The sequence below is a fragment of the Ambystoma mexicanum genome, chromosome 6q, assembly GCF_040938575.1.
Source record: "Ambystoma mexicanum isolate Mex_15411 chromosome 6q, UKY_AmexF1_1, whole genome shotgun sequence".
Lineage (NCBI taxonomy): Eukaryota > Metazoa > Chordata > Amphibia > Caudata > Ambystomatidae > Ambystoma > Ambystoma mexicanum.
This window is the reverse complement of record NC_090937.1, coordinates 1,039,761,534-1,039,785,475: the sequence shown is the minus strand read 5'-3', so window position 1 is coordinate 1,039,785,475 and position 23,942 is coordinate 1,039,761,534. Positions and strand designations below refer to the sequence as shown.

Sequence of the window (23,942 nt, the reverse complement as noted above, 5' to 3'; positions counted from 1 at the left end):
CCATTCTACCCTCTAGTCTGACTCACTCTGCCGGTCACACCTTGGACGCTCTCATCTTTTCAGGCATCCTCCTCTCTAATCCTCTCACTACTCCTCTCTCCTGGACTGACCACTTTCTTCTCTCTTCTCACTTGAAACTTCCTGTCCCCTGGCAAAGGCCCTCCCAGCACTGCCACCTTCCTTTGCGGATATTCGATTTTTGAAGCGAGTGACAGCGGCCGCTTTTTCTTCCACCTTCTCCCCTCCCCTACTCATGCGGCTAACTCCCATCCTGACACACCCCTTTTTAACCTTCACCTCTCCATCTCTAATACTCTGGATATCGTTGCCCCTGTTATGAGGATCCGCCTGAAGCCTGCCACAAAGTGAAACTCTTGGTATGACTCTGATTTAGCTGCTTTAAAATGCAAGTGCAGAGTAGCTGAGCGGAAGTGGGGACCTTCGTGTGCACCCTCTGACAAAATGGCCTGTCGTCTGCTCCAAAAGCAATACAGAATCTCCATCTTCTCTAAGAAGAGGGTCCACATTCAAGCCCACATCTCTGCGGCTAACAACACAGCCAAACCTTTCAAAATCTGCAAGAAGCTGGCCAATCCCACTGCCTCCACACCCACCCAGGCCCTCTGCATGGCTCTGGCTTCTAATTTCACCACTAAAGCCCAGGACATCCTGTCCTTACTCTCCACCACTTCTCCTCTCTCTCTCTCCCTACCCCTCTCAGGCCTGCCTTGGCCACCCCCCTCCTCTCCTTCTCTCCTCCTTCTCCCCTGTAACACTGGAAGATGTTTCCAGACAAGTCCGGTCGATGAAAGTCTCAACGAAACAGGTGACCCCCTGCTCCTCCAGAACCATCAAGGACAACATTGGTTCTCTCACTCCAGCCTTGCCCGATCTATGTAATCACTCTTTCTCCACTGGCACTTTCCCATCTCTTCCCAGGCACTCCCTTGTGCAACCCCTACTAAAAAAGCCTTCTGCCGACCCCTCCATTCCTATTGCCCGATCTCTATCACTTCTTTCCTGGGCGAACTCCTGAAGAAGTTGGCTATGTCCCAGCTAACCCTCCGCACTGAATCTGTTGGTTGTATCCATGACCATCAGCCTGGCTTCAGAGCAGCCAGAGGCACGGAAACTGCACTCCTGAGCACCCATGAAGATCTGCTCTCAAATCTCAACTCTAGCTCTCCCTCTGTCCTCATTCTCCTCAACCTTTCCTCTGCTTTTGACACAGTCCACCACAAAATCCTGATTACTTGTCTCTTCGAGACCCTTGGCATCTCAAATCAGGCTCTTGCTTGGCTGACCTCCTTCCCCTCGACCGACCTTCCCAGGTACAGCTTGGTTCCTTTCTCTCCACCACCTCTCTCTCTCTAAATGTGGTGTTCCTCAGGGCTCTGCCCTCTCCCCCTGGCTATTCAACGTCTGTATGACACTTTTGGCACTCCTGATCTCTACCTTCACCTCTAACTTTCAGTGTTATGCAGATGACATGCAACTGTCTTTCAGGCTACCCTCTGCCTCCTCCTCCTCCTGGCTCATCCTGACTGTCTATCTGCTATTCAGTCATGGTGCACCTCTAACAATCTCTGCCTCAATGTCAGCAAGACTGAGATCCTTCTCATTGGGGCCCCTGCTCCCGCTTTCCCTCTCTCACTCTGGTCACCCTCCTTGGGCCCTCTGCCCTCAAACCTTGGAGTGATCTTCGACTCCACACTCTCCTTCTCTCCACACATCACTGACCTTGCTAAGGAGGCCCACTTCCAGCTGTACCTCCTTAAATGTATTCTCCCTATTCTCACCTTCCCCCAGAAGCTCACTGTCTTCAGAGCTCTGATTCTCTCTAGGCTGGACTACTGCAACAGCCTCTTTCTCAATCTGCCGACCTCTACTATTCACCCTCTTCAACTCATCCAGAAACAGGACAGTGAGACTTATCTTTGGCCTCAAGCCCAGGGCCTGCATCTCTCTGGCCCTGAAATCCCTCCACTGACTCCCAGTGGCTGCAAAGATCAAGACCCCCTGCATTGGCCACAAGGCTTTTCGGGGCAGTGGCCCTTACTACCTTCAACTCTCTCTTCCTAAGTACCTTTGTCCCAGAGCCCTTCGCTCGTCTACCTCTAACTCTCTGTGGGTGAGTCACTTCTCCAAGCACAGATTGGGGGGGTGGGGGGTAGAACTCTCTCCCTGCCTCTCTCCGCCTTGAGCCTGACCTCCTTAAGTTCCGGAATCTCCTCAAGACATACCTTTCTCCTTTTCTTTCTCTCTCCCTCTACCCTGGTAACCTTCCCTTGCTCCTACTCGTCTGCTGACTAGCTGACTGGCTCCCTGGTTGCCCTCTGAGTCTTAGAGGACGCCAGCCCCCATGCTTCTGACCCGTCCCCCTGCACCTGCCGCCTGGCCCTACTTGCACTGCCTCTTTGCTATCCTTGCACTACCAGGCTGGGATTGCCCCTTGTAGTCCCAGCCTTCCAGCACTTAACTCAGGGCTCTGCTGCTCTGGGTGTACTTCTCCCTGTACCCTCTCCCCTGCACTTCTTGTTTACGCACTTGCAAGATCTCAATGACACAAGGCCTAGTAAGATTTTTGTCTTGTCCTCCCTCAGTTCCTCCTCCCTTGCCTTGTTGCGCCTTGAAACACTTGTGTATAGGCGCATAATAAATAACAAATCAATCAATCAAAGAAGGCCAATTACTCACACCTGAAACCCCTTGATAAGGCCCAGTTGTATTAAAGGTGGAGCACACAACAGAGAGTCAGCAGTTAGGAGAGCAACATGGAGGCTGCTTGGCTGAGTCCAGCAGAGGATCCCTTTTTGTGTGGATCTAACCATTTTGGGACTGGGACGAGAGCCAGGTCACCGGCAGGGATCCCAGGAGACTTGTGCGGCCCAAGGCAAGTAGGTCACAGGTGTGAGAACCTCCAGCACAGTGAACTGAAGAGAAAGGAGCAGAAAGGTCAGCACAACCTCAGAGAAACCAGCTGAGAACGGGACGCCAAGATGCGGGAGGAACACACTCTGGACCAGAGTGCCTTTGCGTGGCAAGGGAGCCAGAGAGCGAGGGAGAGCGAGGGAGAAGGGAGCCTTGGAAGCTGGCAGCCCTTTTTCTGTGACCGACAGATGCTAGTCCCCTTCTTGTCTGAGAGAAACCCAGTGCGCGTGTGAAAGGAACTAATACCGAGTAGCGGAGTGGACGCGTGCAGACGGCACCTTTTTGAAAGCCTCTTAACATAGAAAAAGAATGAAAGAAGTGAATAAGAATTCCGACCGGAGTGTGAGAAACCTAATGGTATTCTCTCATTTACTCCCCCTTTTTACCAATCACCATACCCAGTTCCTCCCATCTCAGCCAGGAAATATAAAGAAGTATACAAACTCTCTGAGAACTACCTGTCCCACAATGCTTCAGATACTGACAAAGAGAAGGCAATGCATGGAAATGGGAGGAAAATACCCACGCTTGAAACTCAAGGTCCTCCCCTTTCACTCACTCAAACCAGAACACTCTCCTCTTTAGTCAGGGGTCACTTAACTTCATACCCCATATCCCCCACCCAATCACTGAGACGAAGAAGACCAAGCAAAGAGGAAGGAAGATTTCCCTTAGGGATCAACAGAGAACAGCTTCCTATGGAAAACGGCCATTTTGTCAACTTAATGAAGTCAGGCAAAGTCAGGCAATTCATTTCAATCATCCACACCTGACTTCACTTAACCAATTTGCAAAGTATAAAAGATGTGGTTCTGAACAGCACAGTGAGGGAGCTGGGAAGCTGTTTCACATGGAGGGGACTGCAAGGAAGACTGCTGGACCAGAAGCGAGGAGTAGCACAGCGTGCCAGATAGCTGACCCACGGAGCAAGAAAGCCTGCTGCACGTCAAGGGCGCAATGCCTCCCAAGAGCTGGAACCAGGCAAAGAACTTGCTACGGACATTGTGTGAACAAGTGCACGTTCCCCTGGTGTAAAGAGAGCCCAGGCATTAGAAGGGGCGTAAGAGTGAGCCCGTAAGCCAAGGCTGAAGGAAGGAAATTGTTACGGCAGCCGGTGAGTGTCCAAAGCTCAGAGGAGCCCGGTGTGCATGTGCGTGAGTATTAAGTAAGCACACTAAAAGAAACATTTTGGTACATATACGTGAAGTACATTACCACCAGAGACAGGCAATGCGAAACCAATAATGCGGAAAACCAAGTAAGAGAAAGAACAGGATAAAAATGCTGCAGAAGCAGTGCATCCTGGGACTGGAAGTTTAAACTGTGTGAATATAAAAAGAAAGAGGCAAGCACAAAGCCTTATGGGACATGTGGCTTGAAAGTGAGACAAAAAAATACTGGAGACACAAGCCACAGCCAGGATATCAGGAGGTCCCGCCCAGGGCTGGAGAAAAGATAATGTACGTTTTCAAAAGGCCCTGATATTAGGAGTAAGAAGGAAATAAGGAAACTTTCTTGAACTGTAAAATCAAAGGTCCATGCCCGATCGAGGGAGCCATATGGTCCGTGCCCGACTGAGGGAGATCAATTGTGAACTTGTGTGTGAAGAGGTCCAAGCCTGGCTGAGGGAGACCCATTTTTAACAGAAAAACTTAACTTAACTTGTGAAACGTGGTGAATGTAAAAACCCTTCAATAAGAAAGGAACTTTTGTATTTGTTTGTTACATCAGGCCCTCTGCAATAAGAGACTTTCATTGGGAAAGAAACTTTGGCGCACAAGGCCCAGCCACTTATCTTTTTTAACTGCATCCCTGTGGCGGAGAAGCCAGATTTTCCAGGGTCTAGGCAAGTGGGACCTCACTGGGAGAGACTCCCCCTTTGGGGACACATACTCCCGTTCTTGTCAGGAACTCCCTAAGAAACATTCCAACAGCACCTCTTCAAACACATCCAGTAAAGAAATGGATGACAAAAATGCAAGTGTGTATGTATTGCCATCAGGAAACTGTGATTACTCCTTTAAAAGAAAAATCACCTTTTACTGGGACGAGGAGGGGGACCTGGGAAGGAGGAGAGAAGACAAAACAAACAGAAAGGAATATGAGACTGTGCTGGGGAGGTCCCATGGCTATGTTGTAAATGAGAGGGGAAGAGACTGGAGAAGGAGAGAGGAAGCCCACAAGTTCGAATCGGCTTGACAGCTTACACAGAGACGAGGCAGGACATGCAGCATCCTGGGGCCAAGGAGACCCAAACTGCAAACGTCAAGAAGTCAAAGAGTGGAGTGAAGCCAACGTGGATGTGAGGCATTCTTAACCAGAGAGGGAGAGAGCAAAGTGGTAGTGTGACCACAACTGAGCCGGGGTGCACCAGAGCTTCCTTGAACAATGCTGATAGCACTCTGCTAGAACTAACGCGGAAACTACCAGTAGACGTGATACCGTAGAACCCGCTTATGCAGCAACACTAAGAAAAAGCAGCAGGAGAATCACGAGAGGCCAACCTAACAAACCGGAAAGAAAGGTCTCACCCGAAAATTAGACCTGATGACGTTATCCTTAAACAGCAAAACTCGATGCAGGACCCCTCTCAGGACTGGACTTCAGTCAGTCAGGTAAGCGATTTCGGACAATGGTCACTGCAGCATGGCGACGCAAATGGACTCGAATGCTGCAGTCAGACTTTTCCTACTTACTCGGGTCTCCGTGAAGCTATGACATCGAAATTATGCAGATGTGAGTTTTGTAGGGCCAGTTTAGGATCCCCAAAACTCGAAACAGTGACCAGCAGCATGGTAGCCCAAATCCAGAGCTCTTCAGCCACAGGATGGTCCTGGGACCTTTCCAAAGGCTCTTCTTTTCAGGGTACCGAGCAGACGTCACAAATGGATGTTCCCTCGACTCCCAGGGTCGCAGCTCCTTTGCAGGACTGCTAAAGCTCTTCAGCAAGTCCGGGCTCTTCCTGGACAGCAGCAGAAGTTGGTAGTCAGGCCCCCTTCTGACGGGTCTCTGGTTTCTTTGCAGGTCTCACAGCTGGATAGAAGTCTTAGCTCCTTCAGGTTTATACAGGATCTCTGAAGAGTTGATGCAGGGGTTCCCTTCTTATCCTAAAAGCCAGCTAAGAGCAGCTGCTCTCACTAGCCAAGGACAGAAGTAGCGCACACAATCACCCTTCCAGTGGTCCAATCAGGACCACTGCCGGGAACACTCATGCATATGTGTAACGCTCACCTGATTCTCGCAGAGGCGCCGGTCTTGACTGGGCGACTACCGTATCTTCAAAGGTGATGTGTAGCACCCGGTTGGCTCTTTGGGCTGGACCTCTGTGCACTGTATGCCTGACGTGTAGAGTAAGATGTCTTAGGTAAGTGAATGCCGAGCTCTCCATCTGCCTCGGGGCAGGGTGCTGTAACCAGTTTCTTCACTGGATAGGTAGCGCAGGCCTCTTGACTTCAGAGGACTGCTGTCCGTCGTTTACTGCACGAACGGTAAGTTTCGAGTCATTCAAATGTCTTTAAAGTCTTTAGTAATGATGTCTCTTGTTTTGCAGGGTTCCGGCGATGGCGGATGACGGGCTGAAGTGAGTTGAAGATGGAGCCTGTGTGATGAATAGAAGCGCCTGGAAGCACGTAAGTAAGCGCTTGTTGCCTGCTTCACTATGCGCTCTAACTGTCTTTTTATTTTGCAGGTACGAGTTCGGAGCGGCTGCAGGGTGCCGGAATACCCACTGGATTAGATGTGGAAAGGAGTAATGGCACGTGAGTATTAAAGTTCCCCAATGTCTTTAAACGCACCTTGTTTTGTCTTTCAGATGCGGGATGCAGCGCCGAAGGCCTCCGGAGCGTGCGAAGAGTTGGTAAACTTTTGTCTTTCAGATGCCGGAATGCAGTGTGAAGACCTCCGGAGCGCACGAAGAGTAGGTAAGCCTTTGCCTTTCAGATGCCGGAATGCTAACCTGTTCTTTCTTGTCTTTATAGGTGTTGCTGAAGACTGGATTCAGGATGGTAAGCCTTTGCCTTTCAGAAGCCGGAATGCTAACCTGTTCTTTCTTGCCTTTATAGGTGTTGCTGAAGACTGGATTCAGGATGGTAAGCCTTTTTCCTTAGGCCCAGGACCGGATGCAGAAGACACGATGAGCGTTCTGCTGCAGAGGTTGCAGAATAACGCAAAGCAAGATTCATCCACCGGGTGTGGTTTAAATAGCCTCCTGTAGTGCTTAGGTGTCTCCTTCCACAGCCACGCCTAAGTAAGAAAAGAGTTCCTGGTAAGAAAAGAGTTCCTGCCTTCCAGAAGAGTTCCAGTGTTCTGAATCTAGGGAGTGGCTCCAGCCCCACCCAACAGGAAAAGTAGTTCCAAACAGAAGAGGATCAGAGGCTCAACTGGCAGGCAAGTAAGCAGCATGGTCTGCTGAAGGTAAGTCCACCCAAGCATTATGAGCCCGGCGCTTCCAGCGCTGGGACTGGGCATATTTATGAGCCTGGTGCCACTGGCGCCAGGACTGGGTCCAAAAGGTCCCAATTGGGACTGGTTGGCACTCGGAACCTGGGTTATGGATCTGCTTCCAAGGGAGTTGGGAAAACCCTGACCTTTTGGAAGCAGAGATCATGACAATATGACTCAGACACACTGAAACCAGTTTGTGGATTGAGACCAGACAGTCCCAGCCCACACCCTGCCAGCAAACACACACAGCCCTCCAGTAGCCCGCCAAAAGCTTCTGCTTTCCAGGGGACTGGAAGTCCTTATAGGGATTTCCCTGGCCTCACAGGCCAGGAAGAAGGCTAAAGAACAAGGTAGCCAAAGGACAGGTAAAAAACCATGTGGCATGGCCATGTTTGGACACTAACCAAAGTTAGTAGCCAAACGTGGCAAACGCTGTAAGGTTAAAATGAAAAGTCACAACAAGTGGGGAAAAGTCACTGTTGCCACCAGCCTATCCTTGTAGCACACCTAGAGTAACCAAAAAGCCTCTGAGTGTTAGTCTACGGTAAAACAAAAAGTGTACCCCATTGTACTGCAGTGTAAGCTGCTTTGTACAATGATAAAAGTTACCACAACTGATACAAAGTAACCAAATGCAGTAACACGACTAAGGGAAGCAATGATTCCCAGTACTGACAGCCTGAAGGACATGTCAGTTTAACCATAACATATGAGCAAAATCCAGTGTAGTGAAGCTTAATACTCCACTCCTCTACTACTCTTCACGCCACGAGTGCCATCTCCACTCTGCTACTACTCCCTTGTCTACTCTACTTCTACTCTCCCCTTCACTCTACTACTACTCACCTCACTACTACTCCCCTGTCCAATACACCCCTCTACTAGGCTCCCCTCCACTCAGCTACCTCTTTTAACTTTACTCCTCTCCACACTCACCTTACTTCTCCCACAGTCGCCCTCCTTTCAAATCCCACATTTACCTTATCAATGACTCCCTACTCTCCCCTATCATTCTCTCTCACAGACGTATACCTTTCACTCTCGCTCAGACAGAAGTAGCACTTTCACCCAGCAACCAATAACTCACCTCTCACATTCTGTGAATAATTCTTCTCCATGCTCCTGCTTTGTTCTTCCTCCACCTGGTCTTTTGTCCTCCTGCTCCTTCCACCTCATCTGAACAACCCACACCGTCCTGCATTCTTTGCCCCTTTATCCTCTGCTTCTCCTCTCCATTGGCCCTGTCCTTAGGCTAGTTCCCCAGGCCAACCACTGTGTTTCCTTTCCACAGGTGAGGTGTTACAAGCATTAGAATAGTCAATAGATGTTTCAATCCCTGCCCTTTTTCATACACAGATCCACCAGTCTCTGATAGTGGCAGCCCACAATAGTCTATGTCCTAGTTCGAGTGAGTCCTGCCCAGGCAGTGGGAAATGCCGATTTGATGTGTGTGACATTTCGCTGCTCCTACACAGCTAAGAGTAATGTCCATTGAAACACAAGTCTTGTTGGGAATTCCACACCCGACTTACACTAGAGTTCACATGTTGCCGGTTGGTCTGCCTGGGGGGTGGAACCTTTTGGCTTGATCCTCTCATGAACTGATGATTCTGCTGCTGTGGGTCACCTAGCTGCTTGCTAATTTTGAGCTGCTGCGTTGTCATCTCTGCTTTTCGCTCTCTTGATTCTCTCTCTCTCTCTCTCTGTCTCTCTCTCTCTCTCTCTCTCTCTCTCTCTCTCTCTCTCTCTCTCTCTGCTCCTGCACTGCCTGCCCTAGCTCTGGTGCGACAGCAAATGTCATTGTGGTTTCTGTGAGCCAGATGGGGCTTCTCCCCAACACATAAGTCCACATACCCTCCACTCCCCACCTAACATGAGACTAGGTGATCTACCCCGTTTCCTCCCCTGGTTGCTTGTAGATCCCTTGATGCCATATTGCCCGCTTCCCCGTCCCCCATTATTAGCTTTCCGCTCCCTTTTATCTGTGCTTACCTCACTGTGTCCATCCTATGACTTGCAAAGTTCTCTGTTGCTTCCAGAAGCTAGGTTCATGCTCAATAAATAGCCTAACAAGATTCTGTGTGATTTCTTCGAATGTATTTCATCGAGGGAGAATTGGTCGAAATAATTTTTTTCTTTAAGGACATTTTACTGCAAACCTTCAAATCGCCCTAACTTTATTAGTCCCCTAACCCACCCCCACATACATTCACGGTAAATTGCGGCAACAATAAATCTACCAATTCTCCCTCAATGAAATCTACTGCGGCCACACCTCCTGTTACCGCCGAACAATAATAATACTCTTAGCAAACAGGTAAGATAGGCACAGAGGAAGGGGTAGAGATAGGGGCCTCTAAACTCTTGCGCACTGCCTCTGGTGTAGGACTGATTCTGGTGTATACCTTGGTAGTCTTCCCACCACCTGCTGAGTGGGATCCCTGCTCCCACCTAATAGGGGCAGATTTTTAGGTCTGTCACACACCTCAGTGAAAAACAGCTTTGGGGAGAAATGATTGCCTTCGGCGCATGTGCAGCACACATTTGTCTACTTTCCTATTCTGCCAAATTCCTCTCACTTTAGGCACTGTAATAATAGATGATATTGTTAACCAATTTAATGATACTCAATGTATCGACCCTGCTGGATTGGAACTTGCCACTACAGTCACACTGATGTCGGCGGCGAGTGCCAGTGTTGGACTGGGGCATACTATTGTCTCGGGCACCAATGACTCACAGTTTCAAATGGCAATTCATTCCTTTTATGACAGACTGTTTGAGTAGTACCCAAGGTTTTTTTTTGGATAAAAATATAATACAAATTGTGCAATTTAAAGAATATTTTTTTTTTTTTTTTGCGTTTATCAATTTTATGATTTTGCAAAGTGGTTTACTTCATTCTCTTCACTTCTATGTACTTTAGTTTCAGTTTCAGTGTAGACGTTGTATGTCGTGTATGTCGTGTTTGTGCATTCATCCAGTGCAGCTTTTAAAATTTTTGTCGTTGCTATGGACCACGAAGTTCTTGACCCACTCATTAAGCGGGCCCACCACACTTCGTCGTATTGGAAGAAAGGTTCAAGTAGGGGGCCAAGAAAAGCTTTTCTCCATTTGGTGGTCTTTGGGCATTTTAAGAGAAGGTGTTTCACTGACTCCTTTTCAGATTCGCTTTTGCACAAGCGACATTGATTTGTGGCAGAAAGGCCCCTTATCGCCCGGATTTCGTTGGTTGGGAGTAAGTTCAACCTTGCCCTAAGTAGGGTTGAACGTAGAGCTTTGTCCGGAAATCTTTTGAATATTTCGAGCGTGGCATCCAGTTTTTTAGGTTGAGGAGACAGGTGGTTTAGAAGTTTGTTTTTTTCAGCCGTAGTGTGGGTTTCAATCCAGTCTTCTTGGTCCATTTTCTTTTTCACTTTGGTAGGGTTTGCCGATCAGTGTCTCTTCTGAGCAGGCGATGTTGTCCAGGGTGGCTCTTGGTTTAAATGTCCATGTGGTCAGCATCTTGCACGTTCCGTTGAGCATTTCAGTATTTATCAAGTTGTAAAGAGGGGGGGATTCCTGCATGAGTATTTTCCTGAAGAGTGACATTTCTCCTGCCTCTTTTGCTGCTTGCAAAGATCGGAGGCCTAGTTCGCCTCTAATGCCTGCGATTGGTGTTGAATCCGGTAATTGGAGGACCTTCCGCCAGAAGTATCCCTCCAGTTTGGCCCATATCGCAGTGGGGAGAGTGGGTTGTGCTTCTCCTCCGTAGACCAGGCAGGGGACCACCTTTCCTTTGTAAAATTTCAGGACCGGTAACAGAGAAAACCGTCCATACTTTCTGTCGATGATCCGTGCCTGTGTTGTCAGTTTACGAGTTTTTTCCCACAGATGCTTTTGCGCTGCGACTTCTGATTTGGAGCTATCCATCATCACACCAAGATATTTAAAATGTTTTACGACCTCTAATGCGGCTTTTTCAATGTGCCAGATCGGCTTCTTTTTTTGCCTCTTCCCGGATGGTTTTTCCAGTATCAGAATTTTCGTCTTTTCCTTATTAATCTCCAGGTTGTTTGTGGATATGTAGGAAGCCAGATTGTCTAGTTGTCTTTGTAGACCAATTTCTGTCTGGTCGAGGAGGATTATATCATCGGCATAAAGAAGTCGAGCTAGAGGCGTTTGGCCGATTTTTGGAGGGAACGATCTTGTTTGGTTTGCGTTTTCTTTATAGTCCCCCAAAAAAGAGATGAACAAAGCAGGCGCCAGGGGACATCCCTGCTTAACCCCTCTGAATGTTGGAATGACTTCAGAGAGTAGACCTTGATGGTTCAGTTTAACTCTTATGGAGGTTTTTGTATGGAGAGCTTTGATGGGCTCCAACAGGGACCCCGGGCAGTTCCAGGCAGACAGTTTGGACCATAGTAACTCTCTGTCGACTTGGTCAAAGGCCTGGGTCAGGTCTATGAAGGCTAAGAAGACTCTTCCAGGACCTTCCATAAGTTTGCTCTTCAAGATGCTGAGGATCAGAATGTTGACTTGGGTTCCGCAGTTTTTCATGAAGCCCGCTTGAAAAGGGTCGTTGCATTCGGCCGATTTAGCCCAGGTTTGAAAGTTCCTTTGTATGAGCGAGCCATAGATCTTTCTAATGGTATCCAACAAAGCGATTGGGCGGTAGTTTGCCGCAGTCACCTTTCTTGTAAATGGGGGCAACAACTGAGGTAGACCAGGAGACTGGGATTGATCTGGACATGGTACAGTTTTGGAAGACTTGACTAATAAAGGTCGCCCATTCAGACGGGTGGTTTTTCAAGTCGATGTTTGTGATTCCGTCGGGACCCGAAGCTCTTGATGGTTTTAGCCTTTTTATTGCTGCCGTAATGTCTTCAATATCAGAGAAGTCTGCCCAAGGAGTAAGGTCTAATGGTGCAACTGTTTTGGGAGCAATTCCCTCTGGAAGTTTGAAAGTGGACGAGAAGTGAGCTATCCAGGCAGCCTCTGCGACACAGTTTGAGGTCGAGGACGACGTCTTGTTGTCGTTCTTTTTTATCAGTTGCCAAAAAGCTCCGGAATTTTTGTCTGCTAGTTTCTTTAGCATTTCTTCAGTGTCTTTCTGGTATAAAGCTGATCGGTGGAATCTTAGCCAGGATTTGTAGTTTTTTTGCTCTAGCAAGTAGATTTTATCTGCGTCGCTCGTTTTTAAATTTGCCGCTTGTCTCTTCAGTTTCCTGAGTTCTCGCCTTTTGAGTACTAGATCTAAGTTGTACTCGTGCAGCGGGTTTGTTGCGGCCTTCCTTTTTTTCTGTGCTTTTGAGTAATATGGAATCAGCAGGGGTTGGTAGTCTGCTACATAAATTGTACCTCCAGATTCTCTGTATTCCTGCCGTTCGTAATTTCTCGTCAGTTCTCTAATCCTTTCACTCGTGAGTCTGAGTCGGTTTCCTTGGGCAGTGGGTTCTGGGACTTCAGACAGGAGTATTCTTGTGCTGTTCTCCGATGGCCAGCTGATTTTCAAGATGTTGTGATCGCTCTCAGTTCGCAATGTTTCAAATGAACCCAACCGTGCTAGCATGGCCTCAGATGTGTAGATATATTCTATAGTCCCCTTTTGTGCACCTCTTTCCCAGGACGGGATGGGATTTTCTGGTAGGAGAGCATCCTCAATGTTGTGGAGGTTTCTGGTATTCATAAGTGTCTGCCATTTTTCCCCACGGAACACGGCCTTGGTTTTTTCTCTCAGGTTGATGGTTTTTTGTCCCTTTTTTGGACAGGTCGCATTCAGGTCGCCACTTATTATGATTTGTGCTTCTTTGTATGATGATAGGATTCCGTCAATCTCTGTTTCGATGATATTGAGGAATTCCTCATCGGTGATGGACTGTGGGTTCCAGTACGTGGTGATTATGGCCAGCAGTTTGGTCTCCTTTTGGTTTTCTTTTCCAATTTTATGTTTCTCTGACCTGGCTTCAGAAGGGGAAGCCCATTCCACAAGCACCGCTAGGTGGTTTTGACTTGCGGCCAGACGCTTCTTAATTGTGAGACCGGTTCCGTCCGAACTGCCACCAAAAGTCCAGAGGACGGGCGACCCAGCCGACCCTTACTAGCTGCCGCGACCATGACGGAAAAACCATCGATTCCAGGTTTGTCGAGGAGCCATGTTTCTTGAAGTGTAATGATGTCGTATTCGGCGAGGTTCAGTTTGCCTGGTCTGGTAAGGTGATTAAATCCTCTTGTATTCCAGGACATCATTGTGATATCAGAGCAAACTTTAGACTTTGTGTGGTGTGAAGCTGCTAAAAGTGAGAGTTGCATTGTGTCTCTGGTTGGCAGGCTCACCTGGGTTGGTTGCTATTTTTTCGCTGAGGACTTTGGTGCTTTGGGCAGCCACGCTAATAATTGTTTTATGGGAGCAAATGAGGACGAAATATTTGATGATTGTGAGGGTGACTGTGAGCTCGTCTCTTCGTTTGTAGTGGCGCTCTTGAAGTTTCTTGGGGGTTTAGGTAGGCCTTTTGAAGTATGGCTTGTGGTGCATTCTTCTCTTTCTATCGCCAATGAGGTATGGCTTTCTTTTCTTTTTGTGCCTAAGCCCTCTTTGGCTGAGTCATGTGAAGGAGCAGTCTGTTGGCTTGTAGATTTGACAGGGTCGCGAGAATTCCAGTTTGTTTTTTTTGCAGACTGATTTTTGGCGTACTCCGTCTTCGTCGCGTGGTTATGATCCTTTTCCGCTGAGCTGGACAATTCTATGATGGTATACCCGCATTTTCGGAGGTCGCTAAAGTCGTCGCTTGAACCTCTCTTTACCGCATGCACTTTGACATGGAGGAATGCCTTGGCTTTGCGGTCTTTGTGGTAAGGTTCCACTAGCGTTAGATCTGACGCAGTCAAGTGTTTTAGGTTTTTGGAGTGTTTCAGAATTTTTAAAACCGTTCCTCTATTTAATGTTATTGCTTCTGAATTTTGTGGGATCTGTTCGATCTTGAATATAATAGACGGAGGAAAGTTTTGCTGTGGTCTGTGGACTCGTGAAGAGAATTTTTGTCTGTTAGGACTGTTTGGCTTATTCCGTCTTCTTGAGCTGTCCGGACTTCTTCTGCTTCTTGGATTCCGGTAGTCGAAGTCCCTTACTTCCGCCTCTTTGTGATGGTCTTTTGTTGAAGATGGACGGTTTCTCATTTCTTGTGGGCCTCTCGGAATTCTAAGGGAGTTAACTTGTGACTCTTCCTCCCGAAGTCCACTCTGACGCCTGCGCTTTTTTGAGAGTGGGGATTTAGGCATAATGCCTTTGGTAGGCCTTTTTTGTTTTTCAAAGTGCCAGTTCTGTGGATCTGCTGCGTTCGACGGTGATGAGTGGGTAGTTAAATTCATAAAGTTATCATCTCTCAAGAAGTCTTCCATTGTAATTGGGGACTTACATGGATTTACCGGGATAGAAGTTACCGTCTGTTGAGCATCCAATGGTATAGGTCTCTGCGATGTGTTTACCTTGTGGGCTTTTGTTTTTGGCCTGACTGAAGGGCCCATTTGGATCAACATGGGCTGTGAGTGTCTTTGTGTACGGGATTCTATGTCTTTGTCGGACTGCAGCGGCGCCTTTGCTGGATCGACCATGTTTGAGGGCGTAGGTAGCTCTTCCCTGGTTTTCGAATGGTTCCTGAATTCCTCCAATTTTGCTGGTTGTCCTTTTGATTGTTGGTGCTGGGTACTGGGACCCCAAGTTCCTTTTTCCGTCAAAGGTACAGTGGATGTGGCCGGGAGCACAGGCAAGAGCTGGCTTTTTTTTTGTTTGTTTTGAGGAGCAGATGAGTTGGTTTAAGACGACTTGTTTTCCAGCACTTGTTGATTAGATGTCAGCTGTTGCCCAAATAGGAAGGCAGTTTCTGTTTGGGATCCTTGATCGGTTGAGTCTCTGATCTTGATGGGTCTCTGCTTTGACAGCTTCGGTGTAGAGGGCGGTCTAGAAGACATGAGCAGAATCTTGTTGAAAAGTTCAGATTTCTAACTTTTTTTTTGCTGCGATATACCCTTCCAGATAAATCAGTTTCGTGTGGGTCATTGCGAGCAAGGTTGTTTGTTCTTTTAGAGAGTCACTTATTGCCTCGTATAGCTTGCCAAACGGGGCTAAAGCGATGGTGATCGCGGACATGAGAGTTATGTCTAATCGCTTGGGAGGTGATTCTTTCTGAGATTCATCTTGATTAAGGTCTCCTAAGTTGCTGTTTCTTCTTGGTGTAGCTCGGGGCGGTGTCAGGGTGGGGGTCGGATTTTGCTCCCGTCTCTTCTCCCTTTCTCTCCAACTTAAATCCTTGTCAATTAGAGATAAGTTCGCTGATTGTGGAGGGAAGCTTATGGGAGAGCTTGACTGGTTTCCCGTTGCTTTGCCCTGATTAGGGGACGCGGAGAAAGGATCATTTTCAGCTAGAGGGGCGCTTGCTCTCTCTGCTTGGCCCTTGTTAGGCGAAAGGGGTTGCAGCAGCAACAGTGGAGTCGGGAAATCAATGACAAAGGAGACAGTCTAGGTAAATTCTGAGTGTCGGTCCCCACAGTTTTACACTTTATATGGTGCGTGGACTTCTTCGGAGTTGTTGGCATTTCCAGGACTGGTGGGGTTGTTTGTGACGAAAATGTCTTACTAACCTCTCCTTCGCACGGCAAAGTAGGCGAACTATTTGTTTTATTAGGCTGGTTGAAGCCTATTAGGACTGACGTATTTTGGGTTTGAGCTGTAGAATGCTTCAAGTATCTCAGCGTCCGTGAGTTCTTGTAGGACATCATATTTTCTTTTCCCTTGGCTGACAAAGTATTCCTTCAGGGAATTACATAGCACTGTTTTAGACATAGACTTCAAGGCGGATGTTTTTTTTCCTTTTTTTTTTATTGTTCTGGGTGTTTTGCTGGGTGGATTTTGATTTTTTTAACACTGCTGAGTGTGTCGCCTTAAACCCAGGTCTAGATTTGCAATTTTTTTTTTTCTTTGGAGGCGAGGTCGCAGAAAGCGAGGTAGAAGACTCCATGGTCTCCAGTTCTTCGATATCGCCGTCTGTTTGGACGTTTGATTCCAAAAATGAGGCTCGTGGCTTTGTCCTTTCTGACGTTTCCAGTTTGTTTTTTTCCGAGCCCCTCTTGGCTCCGCGTTCGCCTGGGGGCGGAGCCGCGTCCTCGGAGGCGTGGAACATAACCGCTGTCTGCCTCTGTTCCGATGACGTTCCCAGTCTCACCACTCCTTCCTGCGCTGCTTGTGTGACGGCGAGAGCCAAGGTCGGGAGGTCGACCGGGAGCTCTGCTTCGTCCGGTGTTGGGTCTCGAGCACCCATAGATGGCGAGGCGGACACGGTAAGTGACAGATGATTTGAGGGCTCCAGCCCATAGTCTTGAGACAGTTTGTTCGTCAACCCGGCCGGACAACTCGAACCGGCAGGCATAACCCTCGCAGTCCGCCCTTCGGCGGGCTGCACTGGGGACGAGCCGGGAGTTTGTGCCGCCGAGGGTTGTGCTTGTTTTGAAGGCATGACCTTTGCTGGGTTCATAATGTCTCTCGATGTAGCTTCCTGCTCGGGGTTTGTCGAGCTCCTCGGGGTGATAAAATCAGCCCTACTCGAGGTTGCTGGATCGGGGGAGGTCTGAGGTGGAGGAGAGGGGGACCCCCGGGCCATAGAAGTATCCGCAGATAAGAGCCCGCAGTTTATTTTCCCTGGGATGCGTACATCTTTCGGTGCTTTGGGCTCCTTGGTGAGAGATAGAATCAGGGGGGGGCAACCCCGAGACCCCGGAGTCAGTCGGGGTGAGGAGGGCCTGGTTGAGTCAGGTCTGTTATTAGATACACTAGCGCTCCGCATCCAGCGCCGATCTTCCTCTCGGTCCTGGTCCCGCGGAGGTTTTCGAAACATAGTAGCCTGGCTGCTCGTCCTGCCCACAGACTGCCACAGACTGCAGCTACTCAACTCTGCTGCCAACTCTTCTGGCGGGAGAGAGACACTCAGTTAATAGGGAATATAAGGAGTTCTTAGTCTGAGCTTGAGTAAACTTGGGCATATCAGCGTAAAAAGAGTTCAAGTTTCATCAGCTTGATTGCAGAGTGGGCATACCCCAGAATGATGTGGTGGCCATTCACGAGTGTACCAAGCGGTGTGCAAGAATCCCAATCTCACCTCACCTTCCTGATGTGCCAATCATCAGGGGCAAGCGCGTTACCTCGCGTTGCCTCGCCTCCACGTTTCTCTAATAAGGGGACTGGATAGATGTTGTGCCGGGTCCCGTGTCCCGTACCGAGCCGGCTCCTGGTTCGCTTCACCTCACTTCACTCGCTTCACTCCCCCCGGTATCGGCATCTGCAAAATCGGCTGTCTGGAAAGCTAGAGGAATATTTGTTCAGCAACAATGGTTAAAACTACTAGCTGCATAGTGAAGTAACTCATCAAACAGGCCCACGCTAGGATTTTGCGTTTTTGGTTCGGGCTTTGCCCTATTGCGCTATAGGCCAATCCGAGCCTGGCGAGTGCTTTCCGACTAACTTTTTAAAAAAACGTTAACTTTATTTATTTCTGGCGCAGCCAAAAAAGGCCCGGAGGCATATGGGCGCCAAGGACGGAGTCCTAACACAGATGACAGTCAGTGGATGGCTAGGCCCGAAAGATTAACGGCCAGAAGAAAGAGCTACCTGTTCAAATAGATTAGTTTTCTGTTTATTCTTAAAAATGCCAACGGATTTACAACTTCTGAGCTCCAGAGTCAGGGCATTCAATTTTTCTCATTTGTTGACGAAAACAATATTGGTGATAGGTACTTCTAGTAATTTGAAAGAATTGGATCTCAGGTCCTTAGAAACTCTCTTATTGTGCAAATTATCTGCCACATAAGCCAGGAATGGATTGGCTAGGCATTTAAAAGTGATCGTAAGCAGGCAAAATTCGATTCTTGCCTCAATAGACAGCCAGTGCAGACTTTTCCAGGCATCAGAGACATTGTTGAATTTCTTCAGCCCCAGGATGGCCTAACTGTGCTGTTTTGAATCATTTGGAGTCTCGCTATTTCTTTCTTCTCTATGCCTACCAGGAGACTACCACAATAGTCAATCTTTGAGCCAATAACGGCCCTTGCTACAGTTTCACAGGATTTTTGGGAAAAGTATAATCTAATGTGGCACATTAATCTTATATAATATGCTGAGGCAGATACGAGGCTACTAACTTGGGCTACTAACCTATCTTACAAGATTTGTAACCCACTGAGCATTTTAACCGGCTGTGTATTGTATGTCACCATCTTCAAAACCCCCCCACCCCTTCTCCCTGAACATGTTTACTGTACTACTAGCTCATTATGCGTCTCTTTCAGCAGCTGATGCTGGACTTCCCGACACACACTCCATTTCTCTTGCCCGCCTTGTAGAAAGAGTGCAGCTCTAGATAGCTAGAGAAAGCAGGTGGGCTCTGATTTCGCTGTGGTATATCTGCTGAAAAGGCGTTTTTACATCAGAACTCTGCATTAATAATGCAAATTAACCTGATTTTCTTAATGTTATGCCATATCACAATGTCTTGCTTTTGCCATATTGATGGCCTCTGGTGTTTTGCATGAGTTAGTTAGAGCTGAGGGAGCAGAGGTGTGTACTGCATTAATTAGGCTGTGCCACGCCTGCTGTGTTATACTGTTGCCTGCATGCAGGCGTGTATGCTTTGTGTGTGGTATGTGTTAGGGTTTTGCCGGGTATTTGTGCTCTGCAAATTGAAACCTTTCACCTGCTTATAGGCTAGGTTTTGGTTTAGGGTAGAGTAACACAATTGTGCCATATAGTGAGAGTCTGATGTGTGTGGGTAGATGATGATGTAGATTTAGTTAGGTAAGTGTGGGTTAGGGTTGGAGATTGAGATTTAGATGTTAGCCACACCTTAGAGTTGCAACCCTATCACACTATTCACTAGTCTGGGATCGCTGTTTGTATTCACACTATACATCAGTTTGTTGCCACAATAGCTTATAAATATGGTCCGTGGTGTGCACTAGGACCCCAACCGGCCCATAAAGTTGGAGGTTGCCCAATAGCACGTTAAGATGGAATAGCAGCACCCGTGAGATGGATGGGGATGCAGATTAATACTCTAGCATCAAATCAATAATGACAACTCAAGGGAGTTTGTTTAATGACAAGTACAAAAAACAGGGAGTTTCATAAATATCAGTGGTTGCGTGATCTTCCTTCTCGCTTCACAACTCCAATGACCTTCATAAAAAAACATCATTTATACTGAAAACTCGTCATCACTGACGTGTAATACTTAAAATGTTGCATGCAATTCTATTAGTTCTAGGAAGTTAACTTTAATATAGGTACTATATCTGTATATGGTAACGAAGTGAGGGGATTGGGTAAATACTGTCGGGTGGGGCATCTAAGCCCTACCTTAAAAATGGCTAGTGTAGTCGTTACTAAAAGTATGACGTCCCATTGGTTCTACTAACTATAGGACCCTAGATTACTTGGTCCACAATGATTGGGTTGGCACCAACACCACTCATACTTTTCCACTGTGCGTAGCAGCATGCAGAATGGTCGGCCAGGTACAGGATGCACGTCAGCTTCCCCAGCCTTTCTCCAATTATTGCTACAATCAATCATCACTTCGGTGGTCATGTGTCAATTATTTCACTGTGGTTGGCCTTGAGACTGCATCTCTGTCTGGAAAAGTTCTGATCTTTGCATGTCACACTGCCATGCGTAGGTGTGAAAGTCCCCCTTCTTCTCGCTCGGCTGGTCACGTGATTCAGACACCGTAAAATCGCCTCATTCTTCATGTAATTTGTGTATTTTCTTTTCGTTTTGTCCACCACCTACCTTCTGCTTCTTATCTTGACCTTTCTGCGCAGGATATTCTGTTCCTTGCTTCATTAATTGTAGCTACTGTTGGCCTATTTTAGCTGATACGACCTTGGCTTTTTGGCATGATTTGTCTCTGTCTGAGTTTCGTTTCTGTATTTTATTCTTGATTTGTTAACTATGAAACTCTCTTCATGCGACCTCTAGTAACCTTTGGTTGATTCTGCCCTTGTGCGTAGTGGAAGTATACTTATATAACATGCTTCTATTGAGGTAGATATGTATAGGGGAGCTTGCCGCAATCTATCTTACTACTAAGCATAGCAGGCCGCATGGTTTTCTTAGCTTTCTTGCGCTTCCAAGCATATGTACACATGTAAACTAACTGAATATCTTTGTCGTGCTCATGGCATAATCTTCTTACATTTGACATCATCCTTTCACTTTAGGTTCATGATGTCCCTTATCCATGGCGTTTCGTCTCTTTTCGTCATTCGCAGGTCGTCATCTCTCCTATATGTTAGTCAGTCTGGGTTCTTGTGACGTCACCATTCGTCTTCCATTAAGACCTTTTTGGCATCTTCAGGGACTGTACTCCGACAATCTTCATTCCGTTTCATTTGTTGATATGGTTTTCTCAATGGATACTTTACTGCCCAGGTTTTCTTAGGTGTAGGTACCTCAATTGGTGCAGTTCTTCTGATAGGTACTGGACAAAGCCCCACTGCGGCTCTATGCTGGTTTATTTACTCCTCGTACGTCACATACTTTGGCGTGAACGTTCCTGGTACTTCAAAATGGACGGTTGGAGTGAGGGCCGTACTTGGGACCTCCTCTACAGTGGCATAGCACTTCAATGAGCTGATTGGAGCATAGTTCGTGTTATCGGGTATATTGCGATGAGCCGTCCTACAGGGATCCTCGCAGACATTGACACAACCTTGTGCATGTGAAAGCAGTATAGTGTATCCAACCTAAGCATAAATAGTGTACATATTTTTGTATTGTTAGTTTTCCCTCTCTTCCAACAAGACACAGCATAGTGGAAGTAGGATGCTGGGTGCGGCAAAGCATAACATAGTGGACAGCAGTGCAGCATGACCATCTGCTTAATATTTTGTCATGACCTATATCGGGAGGTTGGGCCTCATGATGCCATGTGTCATAGAGGGACATAGCTGATCACTGATACAGCAGTAAAGTCCAGTAACAAGGCACACGTGTTGCCTGTGGTATAGGTTAGTGGTGAAGTTGTGAGAGTGTAGGCACTTGAAGCATGAGTTATACTGTCTGTCCTTATCGGGGCTAGAGTGGTAGAGTTGAATGGGCACTTTTGTTGAGAGAGCACTTGGTTCACTGTGGTGATGAAGGTGATGAAGAAAAGGGTGATAGTCTTGGTTAGATTGTTATCTCTTATGGCTGTCCAGAGCTTGTGTGTGCATCACAGGCAGACTGGATGTCAGTGTTGGTCTCATGGTACATCAGAGCAGAATCCGTTGTGGTGTTTGGTTTAACACCACCGAATCATCAAAATGTGATGATTCAATTGCTGTTTGTTACTAAATAAATGCAGGTCTTCCTCTGCGTGTCATCCCTTAGGTTTTTTGTAGTTCATTTCAACGTTTGGAATTGCCTTCTATTTGGTTGATTTTGTTTCTTAGAGGAGGGCATCTGGCATCGACCTGCCGCCGTTTCTTAGTTGGCGTCCCTGTTGGACACGTGTCTGTGCTGCACTGGGAATGTTTACTCCACTACATCCATCCCTCTACCCATCTTCGGCACATCCCCTACCACCTATCCGTTTTGTCTCTTGTGTGCTTTGAACCAGCTTTTGTAATATGGTGCCTAACAACGCACAGCTAAATACATTGAGTAGTTTGATGCGTATAACACAGGCACCACAGCAAGGTTACCTGTCCTCCTTCACAAATGTCTGCTTCTCTGAGCCACAACACTTCTTATTTTCACATAGATTAATGAACTAGATGAAAAAACATTAATCAAATACGGTTTCCTTGACATCATGAAGTCCCTGCCCAAGACTTCTATGCTCCACGTGACTCTGAAGTATAATCTTTGGTGGAAAAATAAAACATCTTTTGGATTGGCAAAATCATTGGAACCCTGAACCATATAGTGCCTGGTCATCACCAGTAGCTATTGTTTGCTAAAGTCAAACCCGAAAGCCCTAATTGTAAGAGGTCACTTCTGCAGTAATACATGCAATGCTAAGATGTGTGTGACTGACATTCACTTTGGAACCTCTTCTGTTAGTAAGATGTTTTTGTGTGTATTTTTTTTTAGCTGTAATGGCATTTCTTTTTGACCTAAAGGCTCTTGTGGATATGATGTCTGTGGGCACACTTCTTGCCTACTCACTCGTGGCAGCCTGTGTGCTCATTCTCCGGTAAGTCTCATTTCATATCATTTTAACTGTACTTTGGACGGTCAGGGATCCATGAATTATTCTGATATGTGCTCATATTACATACGCTTTTCGTCCTTAAAGTGCCATTTTGAATCCGCGAAATGTTTTGGATCAAAAATTGTCATGATGTAAATATGCATTGCTGCAATACATATTTGCACGATGCAACATTTGCACTGGTGAAAATGCTTCGGAAAACTGCAGCAAAGTTGAAAGTATGTAATGTGGACCGTTATATTTTATTTGTGCTGCCTAGAGAACCTTGTCCTTGAGACCTTTTGATGTTTCAAAAACATAAATTAACAAGTGTGCAATTGAAACAAGTAAGCTGTAGTTCATGATACATTTCCAAGACCCAAAGGCACTCCTATTCGCACCAACTGCAGATTTTGAAAAATGTGTGTCCACTTATCGGGTACCATCACCAGACTTTAAATCATCTTGATGTATCCAACAATGATGAAGATGAGTGCAATGTCACCCCAGCATTAGAAAACTAGAACTGATCAAGACATTGAGGAGGCTGGGGAATCAGTACCTACACCAGTATCAGAATCAGTGACTTACTGCTCTGAAAATCTCACTTTTCACATTTCAAATACTATTATTGAAACACAAATATCCTAAAAGCTACTCATACAGGCACATGACTCTAGGTAATATTTGATTTTTGCCACTTACGAAGAAAAGTGGTTACTGTATTACTTAAAATTTCGATAACATGCATACCGTTTCCATGAGACCATTGCAAAGGTAACATCGAGGAATTTGGAGGGTTGAAATGAAAACCTAAATCAGAGACCACATGTTCAAAGGCTATTTACATGCCTCGAATAGTAGCGAGTCCAGCGAAAGAAGATAACTTTAAAGTAACCAAAACAGATGGTCTTCAATTAGACACATAACTGCGATCAGCAGATCGTCAATTCCTCTCATTCATATCCAGCATGTTATTGCCTTGATGTTCGATCAATATTAATGATCATTTGCCAAAAGCAGCTGTATTGTTACTTACAATGGAGACTACACTAAATGTCAGATTGCGTCCCTTCCAGCAGATCGGCAACCATGGAAGATCAACTCCCACATTTTTTTGTTAACCAATTCATCATGTTTTTGGGGAACTAGCCAAAAGCACAGCACTGAAAAAGGTTTGTTCTCTGGCTTTTTTCAAATCACTAAAGTGCGTATTCTCAAAGACGCGCACATCCCCAAGAGCCAATTGCTGCAGGCTGTATTTGGAGTAATCAGCGTAAAACTGAAGGATGTGCACAGTGTGTTTCTTGTGCATGCCGTTACCTCTGACACCATGAATAGACACTGCAGGTATTTTAAGCCTACATAACC

The 23,942-nt window shown here is 46.8% G+C and overlaps 1 protein-coding gene across 3 annotated transcripts in view; it reads left to right on the top strand.

The window, feature by feature from the left end:
• SLC7A2 (solute carrier family 7 member 2) overlaps nucleotides 1-23,942 on the top strand; it is a 574,284-nt gene that overhangs the window by 512,697 nt on the left and 37,645 nt on the right. For all 3 annotated transcript variants that reach the window (XM_069631574.1, XM_069631576.1, XM_069631575.1), the window contains one exon: nucleotides 22,472-22,574. In XM_069631574.1, coding sequence (XP_069487675.1) covers nucleotides 22,472-22,574 — 103 coding nt within the window. The remainder of the gene's footprint in view (nucleotides 1-22,471; nucleotides 22,575-23,942) is intronic.